This window comes from Equus quagga, chromosome 19 (genome assembly GCF_021613505.1).
Source record: "Equus quagga isolate Etosha38 chromosome 19, UCLA_HA_Equagga_1.0, whole genome shotgun sequence".
NCBI lineage: Eukaryota > Metazoa > Chordata > Mammalia > Perissodactyla > Equidae > Equus > Equus quagga.
The window spans coordinates 15,474,787-15,493,718 of record NC_060285.1 but is presented as its reverse complement, the minus strand read 5'-3'; the positions used below and the strand labels follow the sequence as shown (position 1 = coordinate 15,493,718).

The following is an 18,932-nucleotide window of genomic DNA, read 5'->3' as shown; positions in this document are numbered from 1 at the left end:
TGTCACCAGCTATCCAATTTATCTTTAATAAACTATGGTGGTTGTATAATCTTAGCAAAGTGTTGGTTCCTGAGAAGATTCAGGTATTAAAAATAAATGGACTATGATGAACATCAATTCATTCAAAGAATATTTTTTGAGCATCCTATATGCTTAGCAACAATAAGAACCTCTTTGCAGCTTAGCAATGGTGGCTCTGAAGGCACACGTCCTAGGTTTACCTTTTGTGTTTTTTTTTTTTTTGACCACTTTACTGTGTGAAGTTGGGAAAGTTACTTAACCTTTCTGTGCCTCAATTTCCTCAACTGTGAAATGAACGTAATTATACTAATCTCATAGGGTTGTTGTCAGGATTAAAGAAGTTAATATTATGCAAAATCCCTGGTATGGACCAATGTCATTTTTTCAGAAATTCCATGGTTAAGACACTCTCTTGTTAATACTAAGCAGTTTGTCTAGGTCTTTCTGGAAGACTTGGAGTCGTTTAGCCTCCTGTCTGGGCTCAGGAAATACTATTTATGAGAAAGTCAGATGAGCATTCTGATTGACTTTAGTCTGTCATCTACCAAATGGCTATGCCCTGGGGGTGGGGGGGTGGCTAACAGTGCATGAGACAATACTGATATTTTAGACTTCAATATCTGGCATGAAAGATATGACTTATTTTTCAGCTTGTTGACACTATGCTACTGGCTCCTAATCTTCCCGACCTAGAAATCAGGATGCCTCTGTACAAATAAACAAACATTTTGTCTGGTCTCCTGGCTAAATTCTCTGGCTTCGTGGCTCTTTCCCCAGATCTATTCCTCTCTTAGTAGCTGTTTCTGTTGAACATGGTAACAGTCGAATCCAGAACTCATCATGTCTCAGGCACTACTTTCTGGGAGGTTAAGTGACTTGCCCAAGGCCACACAGCCAGTAAGAGGGAGTTCATTCTCACAGTTTGGCCTCAGAGTTTGTGTATGTAATCATTATGTCATACTGCCCCTTGACATAGACGTGGCAATAAGTGAAATTAATTTTTATAGAAACGATGGCCATCATTTATTTAACGCCTACCTGGAGTCAACGTGCTAAGTGAATTTCACAGGTACTCCCGGCTCATCCTCCCTGCGTCCCCAAGGCTGTAATCCCCAGCTCCATACCCACTTGCACTGCCTATTGTCTTGCTCTGATTTATTTTTCTCTACAGTGTTTTTAAGCACATACAATATAGATTTGCTGTCTGCCACCCCCACCCTGTCACACACACAGACACCCACTCACACACACTCTAGAATAGGCTTCCCGGCAGTGGCACTACTGACATTTGGGGATGGATTATTCTGTGTTGTGGGGGCGGTCTTGTGCACTGGGGGAGGTTTAGCAGCATCCTTGGCCTCTGCCCACCAAATGCCTATAGCATCCCCCCCACTCCCCAGGATGTGGCAGACAAAGATGTCTTCAGACATTGCCCAATGTCCCTGGGGGGCAAGATCGCCCCTAGTCAAGAACCACTGCTCTAGAACATAAGTGCCATGAGGCCGGGGACACCACTTACTGGTTTGGCTGATCTTCCCTAACTTGGGGGGAAGAGATTCCCAAGTCACATGTTGGGATGTCCTCTTCCAATCAGGAGGTCACCAGGCTGGGCCCCCCAAAAGGTATCTACACCACCAGGCTTGACCTAATTTTAGGAGATGGGTAGAACGCCTTCGAAGAGCAAACTTAATCACGGCCTCGTAATTGACCTATAGCTTCGTCCTTCGGGAGTCTGCATCTTAAATTCACTCTAGAGCATTATTTTATCCTGAAAAACAAATCTCCCCAAAATGTCTGTTCTTCCAACATTACACAATGTCTTCACAGTCTTCCGAGTTCTTAAAGTCTTTCTGAATAGATAAAAGCGAACTGGAGAGTTCCTCTCTTGTTTGATAGTTAGTGGATGTGGTGGACGAGCAGCTACAGAAAGAATTTTAAAGTTAAAACCTAGACTTGTGGGGGAAACTGAGTCACTAGAGACACAGAAAACAGTCACCCGGCTACCAGACAGGAGGATGCTCATTCTTTCTTCCTGGACAGGGAACTCCGAGAGCTCTGATTCCTACCTCAATACTGCCTCGGCTGGACTCCGGCAGGGACAGGCGGAATCTGAAAACAAAACAACAAAAACCAACAGGAAGAGGTTAAAGGAGGGAAGATTTAAACACAGCCCTCTCAGTAGGAAAAAAAAAACAAAAAGGAAAGGGGATTTTTTTTTTTTTAGCTCAATAAACTCTATTTTAAAAAACAAATACACACAACTTGGTAAGGATATAATATTCTATTACATCTTTCCTTTTTTTTTTGAGGAAGATGTGCCCTGAGCTAACATCTGCTGCCAATCCTCCTCTTTTTGCGGAGGAAGACTGGCCCTGAGCTAACATCTGTGCCCATCTTCCTCTACTTTATATGTGGGACGCCTACCACAGCACGGCCTGCCAAGCGGTGCCATCTCCACACCCAGGATGCAAAGCGGCGAACCCCAGGCCGCCGAGACGGAATGTGTGCACATCACCACTGCGGCACCAGGCCGGTCCACATTACATCCTGACCTCTGTATTTGCCGCTTAAGAAGCAGAGCAGGGTGGCAGAAGGCCTGGATCTGTAATGGGGATGGGTTCCCCACGTGCATTTCCTAGATGGGACTGACGGTTGGCGACTTGGAATGCAGAACAACCTTAAGGAACACTTTTTGGTTTACAGCCACACCACCCTGCATGCACCCAATCTTGTCTGATCTCTGACTACGCAGGGTTGGACCTGGTTAGTACTTGCATGGGAGAAACACTTTTCAAGTCTCGCTCCGAACTCAACCTTGTAACTTCCCTAAGCCAGGCTAGTCCCTTATTAATAAATATGACAATAACAATGATGATGGTAATAATGTGATGACACTGTATGACATGCAATGTTCTAGGAGCTTTATAAACCTTCTTTTTGTTGTTGTTGTTGAGAAAGATTAGCCCTGAGCTAACATCCACCACCAATCCTCCTCTTTTTGCTGAGGAAGACTGGCCCTGAGCTAACATCTGTGCCCATCTTTCTCTACTTTATATGTGGGGCACCTGCCACAGCATGGCTTCATAAGTGGTGTGTAAGTCCATGCCCAGGATCTGAACCTGCGAACCCCGGGCTGCCAAAGTGGAGTGTGCAAACTTAACCACCACGGCACCTAAATATTCTAAAATTTAATCTTCACATTGAGCCCATGATAGATGTGATTATTATCACCCTTTTTGCAGACAAGGAAACTGATGATCAGAGAGGGGAAGTAAATTACCTAAGTCACTGAGTCAGCAACTGACAGATCCAGAAGACAAATCTCCACTTGACTCTAAATTCTATGCTCAGTCTAGGCTACACCTCTCAGAAGGCTGTCATATCTGTAATACCTGTGTCACTTTTTTAAGCTGCTCAATCATAACATATAAGAGAAACGTTAGCTATCTGCCATGAGAGGCAGGGCAGTGTAATTGTTAAAAAGTAGGGACTCAGCCAAATGCCTGAGTTTGAATCCCATTTCTGCCTCTTACTAGCTGTGTAGACTTACTCAATCCCTCTGGATCTTAGTTTTCTCATCTATAAAATATGAATAAGAATAATACCTACCTTACAGGACTATAGTGGAGATTGAATGAAATAATGCACATGCAATGCTTAGAATTGTTCCTAGCACATCCTTATCACTCTGTAAGAGTGAGCCATTATTATCCCTAGAAGAAAGGCTAACAGCTGGGCCAGCATGTAATGTCCTTGATATTCTGTGTCAAATACCAATTGAACACTTGGTCCCAGTACGGGGAGGGCCCCTGCCCATTCGGTAAGGGTGGGTGAGAGCCTATCTGGATGCTTGATATTTTGTGGGGATTTTCATGAGAAAGCTGAAGGCCAACACTGCCTCTTTCTCAGTTCGCCAAGGGCTGACCCATAGGTAGTCCTCCCAACATACACACTTGGTTTTCAATGCAATAGTAACAGTAATAGGAAGCAATAGCAATCGACAGGGAAGACCCCTTCATTTTACAGATGGAGAAACTGAGGTCAAAGAGGGGACATATTGACAGCAGATTTGGACCGGAACGCTGATCTGTTGACGCCCATCCCAAAGCTCCCTCGCATTACAGGATGTTGCCTCATCTTGCAGCCCCTTAACTTTTTATGGATCATTTTTGTCCAGGTCTGGAGCCTCATTTCTGCATCATCCTTCTAATGGATCTCCCAGTCTCCAGTCTCGATCGTCTCCAATCCATCTTCCACACCATCCCCGGCGGGAGCTACGTTACAGGCCTGTCTGATGAGCACATTCTCCTGTTGGAAATTCTTTAACGGCTTGTGATGAAGTGCAAGTCACTTATATAGCACACAGACTCTCTGTATCCTGGCTCCCAGTTGCCTCTCTGCTGTCATCTCTTTTCATTCTCTGCCTTGAATTTTATACTCAGTAACCCTGAACTGTTTAGTGCTATGCTGTTTTGTTCATCAGGCACTATACACTGAGCTTAAACAAATGCATGGGCTTCAAAACACATACCAAAAAAATCCCCAAAAATTAAAATTAATAAATGCCCACAACAAGTAACATTATGGCCACTAGTCACTTTAACTCAGCTCCACTCATAGTTAGATTTAAATTATATTTAAGCTGGAATGAATTTGAATATATGCAACATATTTTGGGCTGCAGTCTCCGAAAAGATATGGAGCCTCCCGTAAAGATCTTAAAACAACTGTGAGGAATTTCCTTGCACAATCCATCATACTTTCAGCCTTCGTGCCTTTTCATTCGTGCTCTTCCCTCTTTCTGAAATTGCCCTTCTCCTTTCTTTTTGACTGCTTAACTCCTTTTAACTGCTTAATATTTAACTCAGATCTTACCTCTTCTAAGAATCTTTTTTTTTTTAGATTTTTATTATTTTTTAGATTTTAATTTTTTTTCCTTTTTCTCCCCAAAGCCCCCCAGTACATAGTTGTATGTTCTTAGTTATGGGTCCTTCTAGTTGTGGCATGTGGGATGCCACCTCAGCATGGCTTGATGAGCGGTGCTATGTCGGCGCTCAGGATTCGAACTGGTGAAGCCCCGGGACACTGCAGCAGAGTGTGCGAACTTAACCACTCGGCCACGGGGCCGGCCCCACCAAGAATCTTTCTGTTATTACATTTCAGGATCAGATATTCATGGAAGAGGAAAATTTGCTTTTTATCAGCCAATATCATGTTAGTATGAACTAGGTTTTGAGATTGCTTCAAAGTGACAGCTAAGAGTAAGAACTGGAAGGACCGTGAAGTCTGACAAGGACCAGAGACATTATCAGTGGCACTGTGGCTCAAACTGATCTCAGTGGAAAGTGAGGACCAGAATCCTTAGGGCATCTTGAAAGGAAGTGAGCTGAGCAGTTGAACAAACTCTTGAAGGCACTGCTGGGGAAATGTGAGGTGGATGCAATCTCCTTGTCACACCACCTCTTACGATGGGCAGCCTAGACCAGGTTAGAAATTCGGCCTACATACAGTGGAACACACTGTGAGCTTTCTTTCCTTTCATCATAACCGCAAGCCATGATCGGCCACCTCAGGACCACCTGCTACGAGCAAGCTTGCCTGGGGTTTCCCATGAACCAGACTAGCCTTTCCTCCTAAGGCCATCTTACTCTGTCTCTTTCTTAGTTCTCTAGGCACACTCCCCAGGTTAGTTTACGGATGCGCCTGTCGCACTGACTGCAGAGAACCGGGGGGAGCAGAGCAAGCCCTCCCCGCCCAGGTTCTGAAAACACGCAAGCTCAACTTGGACCACTAGATGGCGACGGAGTTCAGTCTTTGATCTTCTATCCTCAACCAGGCCCCTAACCTGCTATTTAAAGTCCTGCTACTAGGAAGTAAGTTTTATCACAGAACGACAGAAACGTTGGGAGAAAGCGAGCTCAAATAGCCCTCCCTTGCAGACACATAAGAGTATAGCCTATTTTAAAAGTTTTGGAGAACATTTATTGTCCTGGTTGAAAATCATGCTGACGTGCAAATTCTTAAGCAGGGCAAAAGGCCCTTCGTGCTCTGGGTTGATACAGCAAATACGACATCATGAAGGTCAAGTGGACCAAAGCATGGGCACTCACAATGCCACTCCTCCAACCCTGAGGCTAGGGAAGACATTGAAAATCAATCCTTGCACTCAATGCCCTATAATAATTGTTTACCTCGTTGCCCTCTGACTATGAATTCCTTGAGGATAGAGATTCAGTCTTAACTATCTTGGTATTCCCAGGATTGAGCACAGAGCATGGCACACGTAGGCACTTAGCGTTCATTCATTCATTCATTCGTCCAGCAGATACTCATTGAACACCTAATATATGTTAGCCCTGGGACGGGGGTTGGAGAGACGATTGTGAGCAAAGCCAGACACAGTCACTGTTCTCACGTAGCTTATAGCCTAGTGGGCAGGCAGACATTAATCAAATAATGCCACTGATGAAAGTTTAATTACAGATTGAGACAGATGCTCTGATGGGAAGAAATAAGTTCATTGAGGCAAATGAGAAAGGAACCTGATCTAATTTGGTGGGTGCAGGAAGCTTTCCAAGAAAGGGAAACACGTCCTTGAGCTGACATATGAAGGATGAGTAGGATTAAAAAGGGGGAAGGAAGTGGGAAGGAGTCCAAGCAGAGGTTGCCAAGGCCCTGTGGAGGGACCAGAGAGAGCTGGGAGACAGTGCAGCAAGATGATCCTGGACAGGCAGACAGGGATTGACCAGGCTGGGTTTTTCAGGCCTTGTTAGACTTTTGGTATTTATCCTAAGAGCATGAATCTCTGGAAGGTTTCTAAGCAGGGAGAGGATGCCTGCGTTCTGTACAGATCACTCTGGCTGCAGTATGGAGAAAAGACTGGCAGGCCAAGAGGTTTCCCAGGTGCTCGTTCTATGCTCAGTAATGTGAAGAACTTAATTTATTTCTATATTTATGAGGGATGGAGAGAAGCTGCATGTACAGGAAGCCATTGGAGAAGCCAAGTGGTGTGTATTCAGGTGCTCCACTGTGGGTTACACCCCACTTGACTTGCTGCAGGGATTCTGAGAAGGTGCGAAAAGGTGAAGAAGTCGGTGTGGGTTGGAGGGGGTGTGTGTGTGATGTGGAGGGAAAATAAGTCGCTCTTTGAGAGAAGCCCTCTCTATACTGCCATGAACAAGCACTGTACCATGTCCCTTAGCACCCATATTGTAACTCCCCTGTTAATCTGAGTGTTTCTCTCACCAGGCTGTGGACCTGGAAGGTAGAAACCACTATTCTTCTCTCTACTTTTGTTTGTTTTTTTTAGAAAGATTAGCCCTGAGCTAACATCTGCTGCCAATTCTCCTCTTTTTGTGGAGGAAGACTGGCCCTGAGCTAACATCCATGCCCATCTTCCTCTACTTTATATGTGGGATGCCTACCACAGCATGGCTTGCCAAGTGGTGCCCTGACTGCACCCGGGATCCGAACTGGCGAACCCGAGGCCGCCGAAGTGCAGTGTGTGAACTTAACTGCTGCGCCACCAGGCCGGTCCAACTTGCTACTCTTTGTATCAAGAAGAGTGCAGAGCACTGTTAATGGGTGCTCAATAAACTCTCATTGTATGGACGTACGGATAAATGAGCAGATAAAGGAGATGGGTGGGGGAGTGTTTATTGGAATCGGGGTCACTTTGAGGGTGAGCCGGTCTAAAGCAGAATGTTCATTTTAGGGAGCTATGGGAAGTGAGGTTGGCCGACCTGACAGGTAGGACCAGTAGTTGAAGAGCTTGACAACCCCAGGCTGTGGATTTAACGAAAGGTTTTAAGGGGGAGAATGTGTTGAACCTGTTCCAGTACTAAAGGACCCTCTTGATGTGAAAGAGGTCCCCAGTGTTTTAACTGCATTGCCTCCTGCAGTCTGGAAATTCCCCCAACAAGTCAGGGAGAAGGGGAAGAAGTCACTTGAGGTTTCCTCCTCGGATGGGGACCACCCTGCAGGGGCATTCCTCTGCCCTGGCTCCCCAGCAGCTCAGAGGGAGGGTGGAGATGGAGGTCAGCCCGGTTCCACGCCCGAGCTCTGCTGACCTGTCCAAGCATCATTCCAACAGAAGCTGAACCCATTCCCGGACCTGTGTTCCTTTCTGGGTTTCTCTTCAGACGGCTCATGCTGGGAAATGTGTATCTGCCCAAGCTGGGAGGAGTGGAGTTCGCTGGTGATTTGATCTGCTGGGAATCAGATATATTTGCATTCTCTGATGGTATTGTGTGGGAGGGGTTGCAGGGCGTGTGTGTGTGTGTGTGCATGTGCGTCTGTGTGTGTGTGTGTGTTGATGGCAGTAGAAGGTGCAGTTTCGGAACATCCAAAGCCTCAATCGTGGCAATGTCAAAAAAAAGGTTCCAATGTTCTAAATGGTTCAACAATAACATACATTTGATTGCTTCGAGCTTTGTATATGATTAAGAAAAAAAAGTTGGAATTGAGTCTTCTGGACGAGGACCAAAAAAGGGGAAAGTATGGTTTAACCTGGCCTCTGAAATAATCTCAAAAAGTCTACTATGTGGACCAACCTGTATTGGGGTTGCCTCCAAATAGAACTGTGCTTGGAACACGAGCCTCAATTGTAGATAGAGCAGGAAGAATCTGGTTTATGACTTTGAGGGCCAACTCCACAGCTTTTGAGAGCATCGTGACTTGTCATGTCTCTTGGGACTAATTTCTCCCTTTTCTTTGGTCAAACTTTGATCTTAGAACGGGGAAAGAGAATGCAATACTGCTACTAGTAATAACAAACATTTCTTGAGCACCGATTTTGTGTTGGACACCGTGATTTTCACACAATACCTCATCGACCCATACAACCACTCTGTGGAGAGGTGCTCTATTCGCTCATGAGGAAACTAGTACGTAGAGAGGTTAATTAACTTGCTCATGGTCACACAGCTAGCAAATGACTGAGGCAGAATTCAAACTCACATCTGCCTGACTCCAGGGCCTGTGCCCCTAATTAGACCCAAATTTTAAGTAATTGCCATAGTCAACATTTCTTGAACGCTTAACATGCGCTTTGCGTGTATTAATTCATGTATTCCTCATAATAACCCCCTGAAGTAGGCTCTATTCTATCCTCATTTTATAGAGGAGAAAAAGGAGGTCCAGAGAGGTTAAGTAACTTCCCTGAGACCTCACAGCTAATGAAGCTGGGCTGGGATCTGAACCAGCTAGTCTGACTCCAAAACCCATGATCTCACCACCTCTCTAAACTCACCACGCTGGACCTGCCTCTGCTTTCTACATCTCATGTCTATGTGGCCAGCCCTGCGCAGCTCCAGAAAGAGACACATCGAGGCAGGGGAGGGTTGGAAAGGCCGTGGTGTTCTGGGGAGCCGTATTTGGAGACCCTGTGTTCCCCGGTTCTTCTCAGGGATGTTTCACTGATCCCCACCCACTGCCCACCTTTTCCTGCTGTGTGTCTCTGACATCACCTAAGCCCAAACCAGCTCATCCTGAAAAGCAGGACTTGCAAGCCCGGGAGTGGCAGGCTGGCTGGGTGGCCTGGGTGGGAGGCAGGGCGACTGCTCTTGCTGCCAAAGGCTACTGCTGCTCTCCCAGCACAGCCTCTGCTCCCTGGCAAAGTCTTGCCTCTTGGTTTGGCTGCCTGAGACCTGAGTGATGCTGGGCCCACCCGCCTTGCCCGTAGTCCGCTGTTCAATGCCTGAGGTTCGCTACAGCCCTCCCTGCAGGAGCTACCCTCAGACTCCGTGCCTGCAACCTGGGCCCTGTGCTTGGTTTAATACCCTGCTGTCTCCATCCTGAAATTTATCACAATTTTTGAACAAGAGGTCTGTATTTTCATTTTGCACGGGGCCTTGCAAATTATGTACCTGGTCCTGCTCAGACCCTGCTCAAGCCTCAGGGCGCAGGAAGCCTCCCCGGCAAGTGAATCTAAAGGAGATTTCTGGGGAGGTCAGCGGACACTCCAGGAAGACAGGAGTCCTACCTTCAGGTTAGTGTCCACAAGGTCATAGCATGCTTGTGGACCGTAGGAAGCCGGAGAATGGAGTCACACATGTCTTTGGATGATGTGAATGTAGCAGATTACAACCAGTTTTTCCAAAGACTCCCATAAACAAACATAACGCCCACTGAATGTGCAGTTTCCTACTAGCAGGAGCATCGGAGATGAGGGTCCGCCCAATTTAAGCAGAGAAGCAAACCTGGCCTCTCTGCTCCTCGAGGTCTTCCCTCCCTGCCTGCCACGAGCCCGAAGTCCCATCCTTATTAAATCCTTTCTTCGGATCTGGCCAGTTAACCAGCCCCCCGCTCAAGGGCAAATGTTTCTATCTTCTCAAGAGCTTGCTGCCTCAATTAGCAGTCCTGCCCCGCTTCCCCCGTCACTCCAGATTTCCAGCCTCCCCCTTCCCAGAGCCCTTTCTTCTCAGTCTTCAAACAGATGGAGGTCTCACCTGTACTCAGTCCTGCTGCTCAGGCAAAATGCACTCCAAATTCTCTCCTCTCTCTGGTGGCCTGGCTCAGAGACTGCCAACTCCTCACCTTTTGTCCTCTCCCTCCTCATCTCTTGCTCTCTGGCTTCCATCCTCTCAACTATTAAAACAGCCATCCTAAAGATCCCCCATGGAGGTTCAGAGTTTCATCAGCCTTGATCTTCTGGAAATAGGGCCACATTATGGCTTCTGGGGGCCTGAGGCATTTTTGCCTTTGGGAGCCTTTCCTCCATAAAAAAATATTAAAAATTATATTTGAAGACTGTGTTGTTGTAAAGATAAGTATAAAGACAAGCTATAATATAATCTGGTCTGGATTGGATTGTATTGTTTTATTACTTCTTTTTTTTCAAGGAAGATTAGCCCTGAGCTAACTACTGCCAATCCTCCTCTTTTTGCTGAGGAAGACTGGCCCTGAGCTAACATCCATGCCCATCTTCCTCCACTTTATTCATGGGACGCCTACCACAGCATGGCTTTTGCCAAGCGGTGCCATGTCTGCACCCGGGATCCGAACTGGCGAAACCCAGGCTGGCAAGAAGCAGAACATGTGCACTTAACCACTGCGCCACCGGGCTGGCCCCTCTTTTATTAATTCTTATTTTAAAATTTATTAAAACATTTTCATGGCGCCCTAGACTATTGCAGGCGCTAGGCACACAGTCTTTTAAGCCTAATGGAGAAATCAGGCCTGCCTTGGAAGGCTGGGTAAAGCCTGGTCAAGCCTTCTTGAAATCTTTTATCTCTGGGAAACCATCCTACCTTTTTTTTGTTGTTGCTATTATTGTTTTATTGGGAAAACAATACAATTACAAAGAAAACTTTAAGGAAAAAAACCAGTCTCAAAATCTCATAGTCTAATCCAGTTGTGATTCACTTCCTTGTCCAAATGGAAAACTATTTCACACAGCTGGCTGCTGTGTTTATGGAGTTCTGTGTTCTGCTTGTTCCATTTAATATTATTTTAGGGAAAATGTCTTCCATGATTCTACAATAGTCTTCATAACCATCTAGTTGACTTCAGGTGATTGAATGGATTCTCCCCTCTGTTGGTTTCCTATTCTGTTTGGACTCTGCTTTCTTTGTCTGTTTTACAGCTTCTTCTTCCTCTCGTGGATTTAGTCTGGGCCATCTGATCTTTCTGTTTATCCCTCCCAGGTCATTTGGTTCATGGCTTCAACTATTGGCTTTATAGTGCTGAGGAAAATGGGCTTTGCAGACGGTTGTCCTGAATGGCAGGCCTGGTCCATTGATCTATGTACACGACCTGCTCTAGCCCTTTCACGCTGCATGGCTTGCATTTGTGAGCCAGCTAAGCCATGGGGTGCAGTCTTCTTAAACTCTACATTCTAGTGACCGGATCAGTGTCAGAGCCTGAAGGTAGCTCAGAGATGATCCAGTCTCACTTCTCTCTTTCACAGATAAGGAAACTGAGGCTCAAAGAGGTTGATAGGCTCGATCATGGTTACAGAATCAGCGAGCAAGGATTTGAAACTTCATCCCTTGACCTCACAGTTTCATGCCTTTCCCCCATAGCATGCTTTCTGAATTTGTCGAGGAGGAACTTTAATTTACATTGCTGTACCATTAGAATGTACATTTATGATACGGAATTATATTTACAATTATTTTGCTGCCCATTTTATCTTCATATTATCTAATGGGAAGAAGAAAAGAAAAACTTCGCAATGCATTTTGTAGGTAAGTCCATACCTTGAAATTATCTGGAATGTTAGGGGAGAAGCGCTTAGGTGATTCATGCTCCATCTGGTGGAAACGTCACCTGTTCTGTTAATGTTCACTTTGTCTCTATGGCCTGTTGATTCACTTATGACTGAGGTTTCCAACAGTCAAATTATTTAACCTTACCTGTTCAGAGACAATGAGCAGATGAGTCTTTGTCCCAAAATAACCAGGCCAACACTGGTACTAGCAACCTGCAGACAACAAAAACATTCATTACCCAGAGGAGTGACTCTGTCCATTTTGGCCACAAATATAATTTCCTCCACTTTCCCTCTTATTCTTGGAGATATTGGAAAGAAATAGCTCTGAAAATGCTCTTTCAGGTGGGGAAACTAACTATAAAGACTTTTGGTTTAAGGATTTCCTTGACATTATTTTTCTATTTTCTCCTAATCTCTCTTCTCTATGTACCATGTGTGCATGTACGTGTACGTGAGACATTTCACTTAGGTTCATTGTATTAATCCCTTTCTATTGGGTTGTGTTTGGCCTTCTTCTGCTTGAATAAACTTGAATTCCACCTTGACTGATTTTGAGGACAGAAGAAAGTGAGCTCTCAATGTAACTGAAGCAGAGGGAAGGGCACACAGGCAGTGGAGGAGGGTGGGGAGCTAGTTTACAAGGAACGGGGCATGAGCACTGGCCTCCCCTCCCTCGCCCACCCCAGTCTCAACCCTCTGCTCACTTCTGATTGACGTATCACATCCCACCCCTCCAAACACTTAGCAGACCACTGCTGGTCAGAGGTCTGCTGCGGAAACAGGATTGGTATCCACAGGCTGCCTGCCTGCCCCCAGAGACTTACAAAGTTCATGGAAACGATGGTTTCCGCAGTCGAGTTCTCGGCCTGGGTGAGTACGATGATGGAGGCAGGGATGTCCAGGGTGAAGTTACCCGGCAGCAAACTGATCACAGGAGGCTCCGTTGCCATGATCCTTACCATGAGAGGCTGCGACAAGATGTAGATGTCTGCCAACTGCGCATGCTCAGGGAAAGAAATGGAGACCGGGGAGTTGAGTTGACGAGGGGAGATCACAAACTTGGGGTGGCCCGTGGCGATTAAATCTTACATCATGCAGTTAGATAGAAAAGAAGCTCGTTGATCATAATAACAATAACACACAAGAAACAAATGATAATAACAGCTGACATTTACTGAACACATCCTGTGTGCCAGGCACCACGTCAGGGCTTTCTGTATCATCTCATTTAATCTCCACAAACTCCCTGTGAGGCAGGTTCTGTCAGAATCGCCGTTTCACAACTGAAGAAAGTGAGTCTTAGAGAGGGGAAGCAATTTTCTCAAGGCTCCAGGTGAGGAAGCTGTAGAATTGGGACGCAAATCTAGGTCTGTCTGACTCACGATCCTGGCTCTAAAGCCAGGGTGCCACAGGAGCCTCTCTCTGTTCTCAAGGGCCAACCTGAGCCTTTCCGGACGCCATGCCCGACACTCAGAGCTAGGAAGGTGTGATACTCACAGCTGCTTTGCCAGAGTTACAAACATGGGCGCTATTCCTTCATTTCCCATTTTGGCTAATTATTTTAAGGGAAGTGGAGCCTTGTGGGAGGAAGAGTTGATTTATTTTGTAAACGTACAATGCCTTACATAGTAACTTGTTCAGTAAATATTCGCAGGTATTTTAAGAAAAGAAAAACGCTCTTCAGAATGGAAAGATGGACTCAGGTTTGGAACAAAAAGGAACACAAAGAACCCACCAGAAGTAATTGCAATGAAACCAAATATACTATCCAAACCAAGGGGTCAAGCCCTGAGCACTCACCCGAGAGAGCATGCTGCCAAGGCCTTGAGAGTTTGGAATCAAATGGCTGGAAATCTGGAAAATCAGGATCATGACGTCACTGTAAGGTTTTTACCTGGGTTGTCTTTTCAGGGAAAACCTAGCGTTCCCTTTAACCTTTATGAATCATGAGGCTGTTGCACCAAAAAATGTCTAGTGCTTGAAGGTGACTGATCACTTTATAGCCTAACCATAGGAAATCTGAGGCCCAGAGAAGTAAAGTGACTCGCCCTGAGTCACACAGGAAGTTACATTCGTTTTTGAGTAAGTGCCTTTTAACCTTGGGCACATTGTGTATATCACATATGTATGATCAACGTGTAAACATTCTACAGTGGTTAACAATAAGCCTTGTGTTCTTGCTTTCATTTTCAGAGATTACTGAGACATAGGATGCTCAAAGAATTTATCTTCACAGATGAGTGTTTTTTAAGTCTGAAGCCAGAAGCGTCTCATTCTCAGCACTGTATGGTGGCTGGTGCTGCCACACTTAGCATTTTGAATGCAAGATTTGTAACTACTTGTATAATTAAGACCCATAGAATGAAGATTAATAGGGGATGCTCAATAAGAGTTGTTGCTTGACTGGCTGGAGAAAGTGTTCTCATTATAAAAGTGAGGGGCATGGCAAAGAGAATCAATGAGTGTCTGTGATATCACTGGTCATTGGAGATACATCAGTTGCAATTACCAACAGGAGAAATCTTGATGTTGGCATAACACAGAATAATACTAATAATGATAATAAGCAACACTTACAGAGCACTTACTCTGGGCTAGGCATTGGTCTGAATGCTTTAAATATATTTACACCTCTTTAATGCCCATATCAACCCTGTGAGTATGGAATTATTATTCCCATTTTCCAAATAAGGAAACTCCGGCACAGAAAAGTTAAATAAATCGAAATTGCCCAAAGTCACAGGTAATAAGTAGTGGAGGGGGTCTTGGCATTATTTGAGATCAATCTAGAATGGTAATATCATAAAAAACTGAAATTAGCAGAACTGGAAACCCCACTCCCCAGCTAAGAACAACACTCATTTCATGATTCCTTCATTCACTGTCCTGCTAGGAGTGATGGTCTAAACAGGCCCAGGAATAGAAACTATGACATTAAAAAAATCCCATAATGGGATACTTATAATAAGACTAAACGTTGGTGCTGGTTGTCATCATCCGTTAATTCTCCTCACCTCTTTTGTGGAGAGAGTGACATTGAAAGCCCCAGCTGTAAAGTAAGCAAAGGACGCAGATTTAAAGAAATACTTGGAGAGTCCGATGTAGAGCATAGAGTCACTGCGTTCTGGGAGCACAATAGGGACCGGGGAGAATGGGGGGTCAGTGAGGTTCTCCAACGGGTAGAATACACCCTGTGGGGAACAAAGAGAAAGACCAGTGCATCAGATGAAGACCCAAACGTGCAAGGCTACAGAAGCCGGACCCGCTCAAGTCACAACAAGGAAAATACTAGAAACTCAGGAGGGATGAGAAAACAACAAGGCCTTCTGACTCCTTGACTAGTGACTCGTGACTCTGTTTCAAAGCTCTGATGACGTCTTGAGCATATCTGGGCATGTCTGTCCACCCTGGGGTGGAACACAGTGAGAAGTTCCTCATCAGTCCTTTTCTCAGAGAAAGGAAGGTGGGTGCATATAGCAGGAGGGGACAGCTCTAACAGTTCCTGAGGTGCCATGTCGTGATGTCAAACTCTTGACCTTCAAAATCTGTGACTGCTGAGCATTGGGAGCCATAGAAAGACTCAGAAGGCCCCAGGGCTCTATAGGTTTAAAGCATTTTTGTGGCATTCCTAATGCTGCCCTTATTAGCTATTGGGTATTATTACAAAATGCTGTCCTGTGTAACGTTTAACTGATTTGAATGACTCTGAGTGATTGAAATATAAGCATTTAAAATAACAATGATATTAACTTTGGGGCAAAACTGAACAGAAGGACAATTAATCACTTTTCTAGAATTAGCAAACTCCATTTTCATATGATAATTGCCCTGACAGAGGTTGCCGGCCCTCCGTTAAATTAACTAACCTGAGAGTTAGGAATGCAAGTATCAATATGTACAATCTACTGATGTGTTAGTTCTAATAAATGCAGACCTCTCTACTGGCTGCCTCTTAGCCTCAAACCTTCTCCCAGAGACAAAGCCATCATGAGACTTTTCTTGAAGAAGGCAGACATGTGTTGTGCAATTCAAACAATCATTTACCAATCAAGAAAATGTTCAACAGTCTTTTGAAAGAGCATAAACATGAGGGAATTGCTTGAAAGCAAATTAAATTATTTGAAAAGTACGTAGTTATACTTCCTTCTGCACATAATATTTATTCCTTGAAAACTGGCTGTTGATAGCCAGGATGAGGGCTCTGATGATGATAAAGTTACCTTCAAATTCAGGTCAAGGTAATTCTCAGTAATTTCTGGAGAACTGATTAGGGAATAATCCAGCAGAGTATAGTTGTCAATCTTGGTTAAAACTAAATGAAAAAAAAACAAGGAAAAAAAATTTACATGAGTTAAAGGCATCGTATAACATATGATTAATGTTTATCCAGAACAATAGAATTTTAAATTCTCTTTCATTTAAAATAACAATTATCCTATTTCCTAAGTAATACATGCTGACTTTTCAAAACCCAGGAAAAGTAGATAAGTCAAAAGAAGAAAGTAAAAACCCTTCTTCATCACATTATCCCGAGAGAAACCTCAGTAAAATTTTGGTATACCCTTTTATGCACACGTGTGTGTGCACGCACACACACACACACACTGCATATATATTTCTTTTTAAAAAAGAAAATTAGACCAGCAAAAATCACTTAACAACATTAAGCCAAATATACTAGGTTGGTATAACGAGAGACTTTCAAGTTCTATGTTATAGCCTTCCGTGTAGTTAGAACTTTATTTTTTACAATGAGTATATGTATTACTGTTGTAATTAGAAATAATTTTTAAAACGAAATATTGAGAAAGAGAGAGAAACACATACAGGAATAAAATTCCCTAAATTGGAGAGGCCAAGAAAATTCTTGCATACTACTAATTCAATTCATTTTTCGTATTATCATTTGCAGATCAAGGCAGAGGGCCAGGGGACAGTAGGCGGGGTTCATAGGAAAGAAGGGTTTCAGTCTGAGACAGGTGCTATGTGTAGTGGTGTAGGGCTCGGGCTTCCAACCCGGCCTGGGAGAGCTGCTTTCCTGACCACAGCCATGTGCTCTGTGACATGAAGACTTCCTCTCTGTTCTGGAGGAAGGGACCTGAGTACATATCTTCTCTTCTTGAATGCCCTGTTTGGTTTATTCCATAGACCATGATGAGAAACAAGAGGAGATGAAGTGATTGGCCAAGGTGAGAGAACAGTATTACCCTGTGTCACTACAGTTTTGTAAGATGCTTTCAAATTCACAATCTCAACGGATCCCATCACCACACTGTGAGGGAAGCGGGACCATGCCCATTATACAGGTGAGGGAAGTAAGGCTCCCGGAGGTAAAGAAACTTGCCCAAAGCAAGCTAGGACATGGGAATCCTCAACTTGTTCTTTGCTCACATCATGTTCTTTTTCTTTCCCTACCTCCCCAAGCCATTCTTTTCTTTTTCATCCATCCGCATCTACTCATGAATCCATTTGTCCAGCCACCCATCTCCTTTCATGCCTTCATCAATCCAATATTTATTAACCTAGAGAGGGTTAGGTGCTGTGCCTGGTGCTGGGGACACAGAGATCAGTCAAAGTCCCTGCCCTCATGGAACTCATAGTCTGGAGGAAGAGAGAGACACAGAAACAGGAAATTCTAATACAACATAGTAACAGCAGATCTGAAACTGAGCTCCTGACTGTCCAACTACAAACCTATTCTTACGGTCTTCCCCATCTTGGTAAATGGTAATTCCATTCTTCCAAAATTCTAGCTGCTCCGGGTAAAAACCTGGGGACATGGCTGACTTCCTTCATGGCCCACATTCAATGTGTCAGCATGTACCACTGTCTCTACCTTCAAGGTACATCCAGAGCCTGATGGTGTCTCAGCATCTTCATCACTCTGTCCCGGCCAACTGCTATCATTGCTGATATGGGTCACTGCCTCTTAGGTGGTCTCCTTGCTTCCATCCTTGCCCCCTTCATGTCTCTTATGAATAGACAGAAACTGGAGTAATCTCCTTAAAATGTAAGTCAGATCATGCAAGGCTTGCTCAGAACTCTCCAAAGACTTCTCATCTCAGACTAGCAGCCAGCCTTCACAACCACCTACAGAGCCCTGAAGATCTAACGATCCCCTTTCCCCCTCTCTCACCTCATCTCTTGCTGCTTTCTCCCTTGCTCCCTCTGCAACCAGTATGGCCTCCTTACAGTTCCTCCAACACACTTGGTATGCTCCCGCGTGCGCCTTTGGACTTGTGGTTTCACCTACCTGGAATGTTCTTCGTCCAGATCTGGGGCCAGCTCACCCCCTACTTCATTCAGGTTCTTACTCTCACATGACCTGCTCAGTGGTACCTTTCCTGGCCATGCTGTTTTAAACAGAAACCCCTCCCCAGCTCCTGCCCTGCTTTATTTTTCTTCTAACCACTTATTACAATGATACCATGAACTTTACTTATTATCTTGCTTGCTGTCTGTCTCCTCCCACTAGTCCAAGGAAGGCAGGGATATCTATCTCTTAGGCTTACTGCTGCATCCCCAGCACCAAAAGCAGGGCCCAGCCCATTACGGGCGCTCAGTAACTGGTGAATGAATGGAGGGAGTGCAAAGAGAGAGATACGTGCAAATTGTCCTGTGAGCACACAGGAGGCAGAACATTGGGGTGCAGGCTGTCAGGTAAGAGTCCCTGGAAGAGACTGTGCCTGAGATGAAC

General features: G+C 44.8%; 1 protein-coding gene across 1 annotated transcript in view; it reads right to left on the bottom strand.

Annotated features, from left to right (window-relative positions):
- The window catches only part of BPIFC (BPI fold containing family C), a 42,023-nt gene that overhangs the window by 3,015 nt on the left and 20,076 nt on the right, over positions 1-18,932 (bottom strand). The window contains exons 9-14 of the mRNA XM_046646484.1: positions 16,456-16,547; positions 15,250-15,426; positions 14,036-14,089; positions 13,060-13,230; positions 12,378-12,445; positions 2,088-2,130 (exon numbers count right to left, since the gene is read on the bottom strand). Of these exons, the coding sequence (XP_046502440.1) occupies positions 2,088-2,130; positions 12,378-12,445; positions 13,060-13,230; positions 14,036-14,089; positions 15,250-15,426; positions 16,456-16,547 (605 nt within the window). The remainder of the gene's footprint in view (positions 1-2,087; positions 2,131-12,377; positions 12,446-13,059; positions 13,231-14,035; positions 14,090-15,249; positions 15,427-16,455; positions 16,548-18,932) is intronic.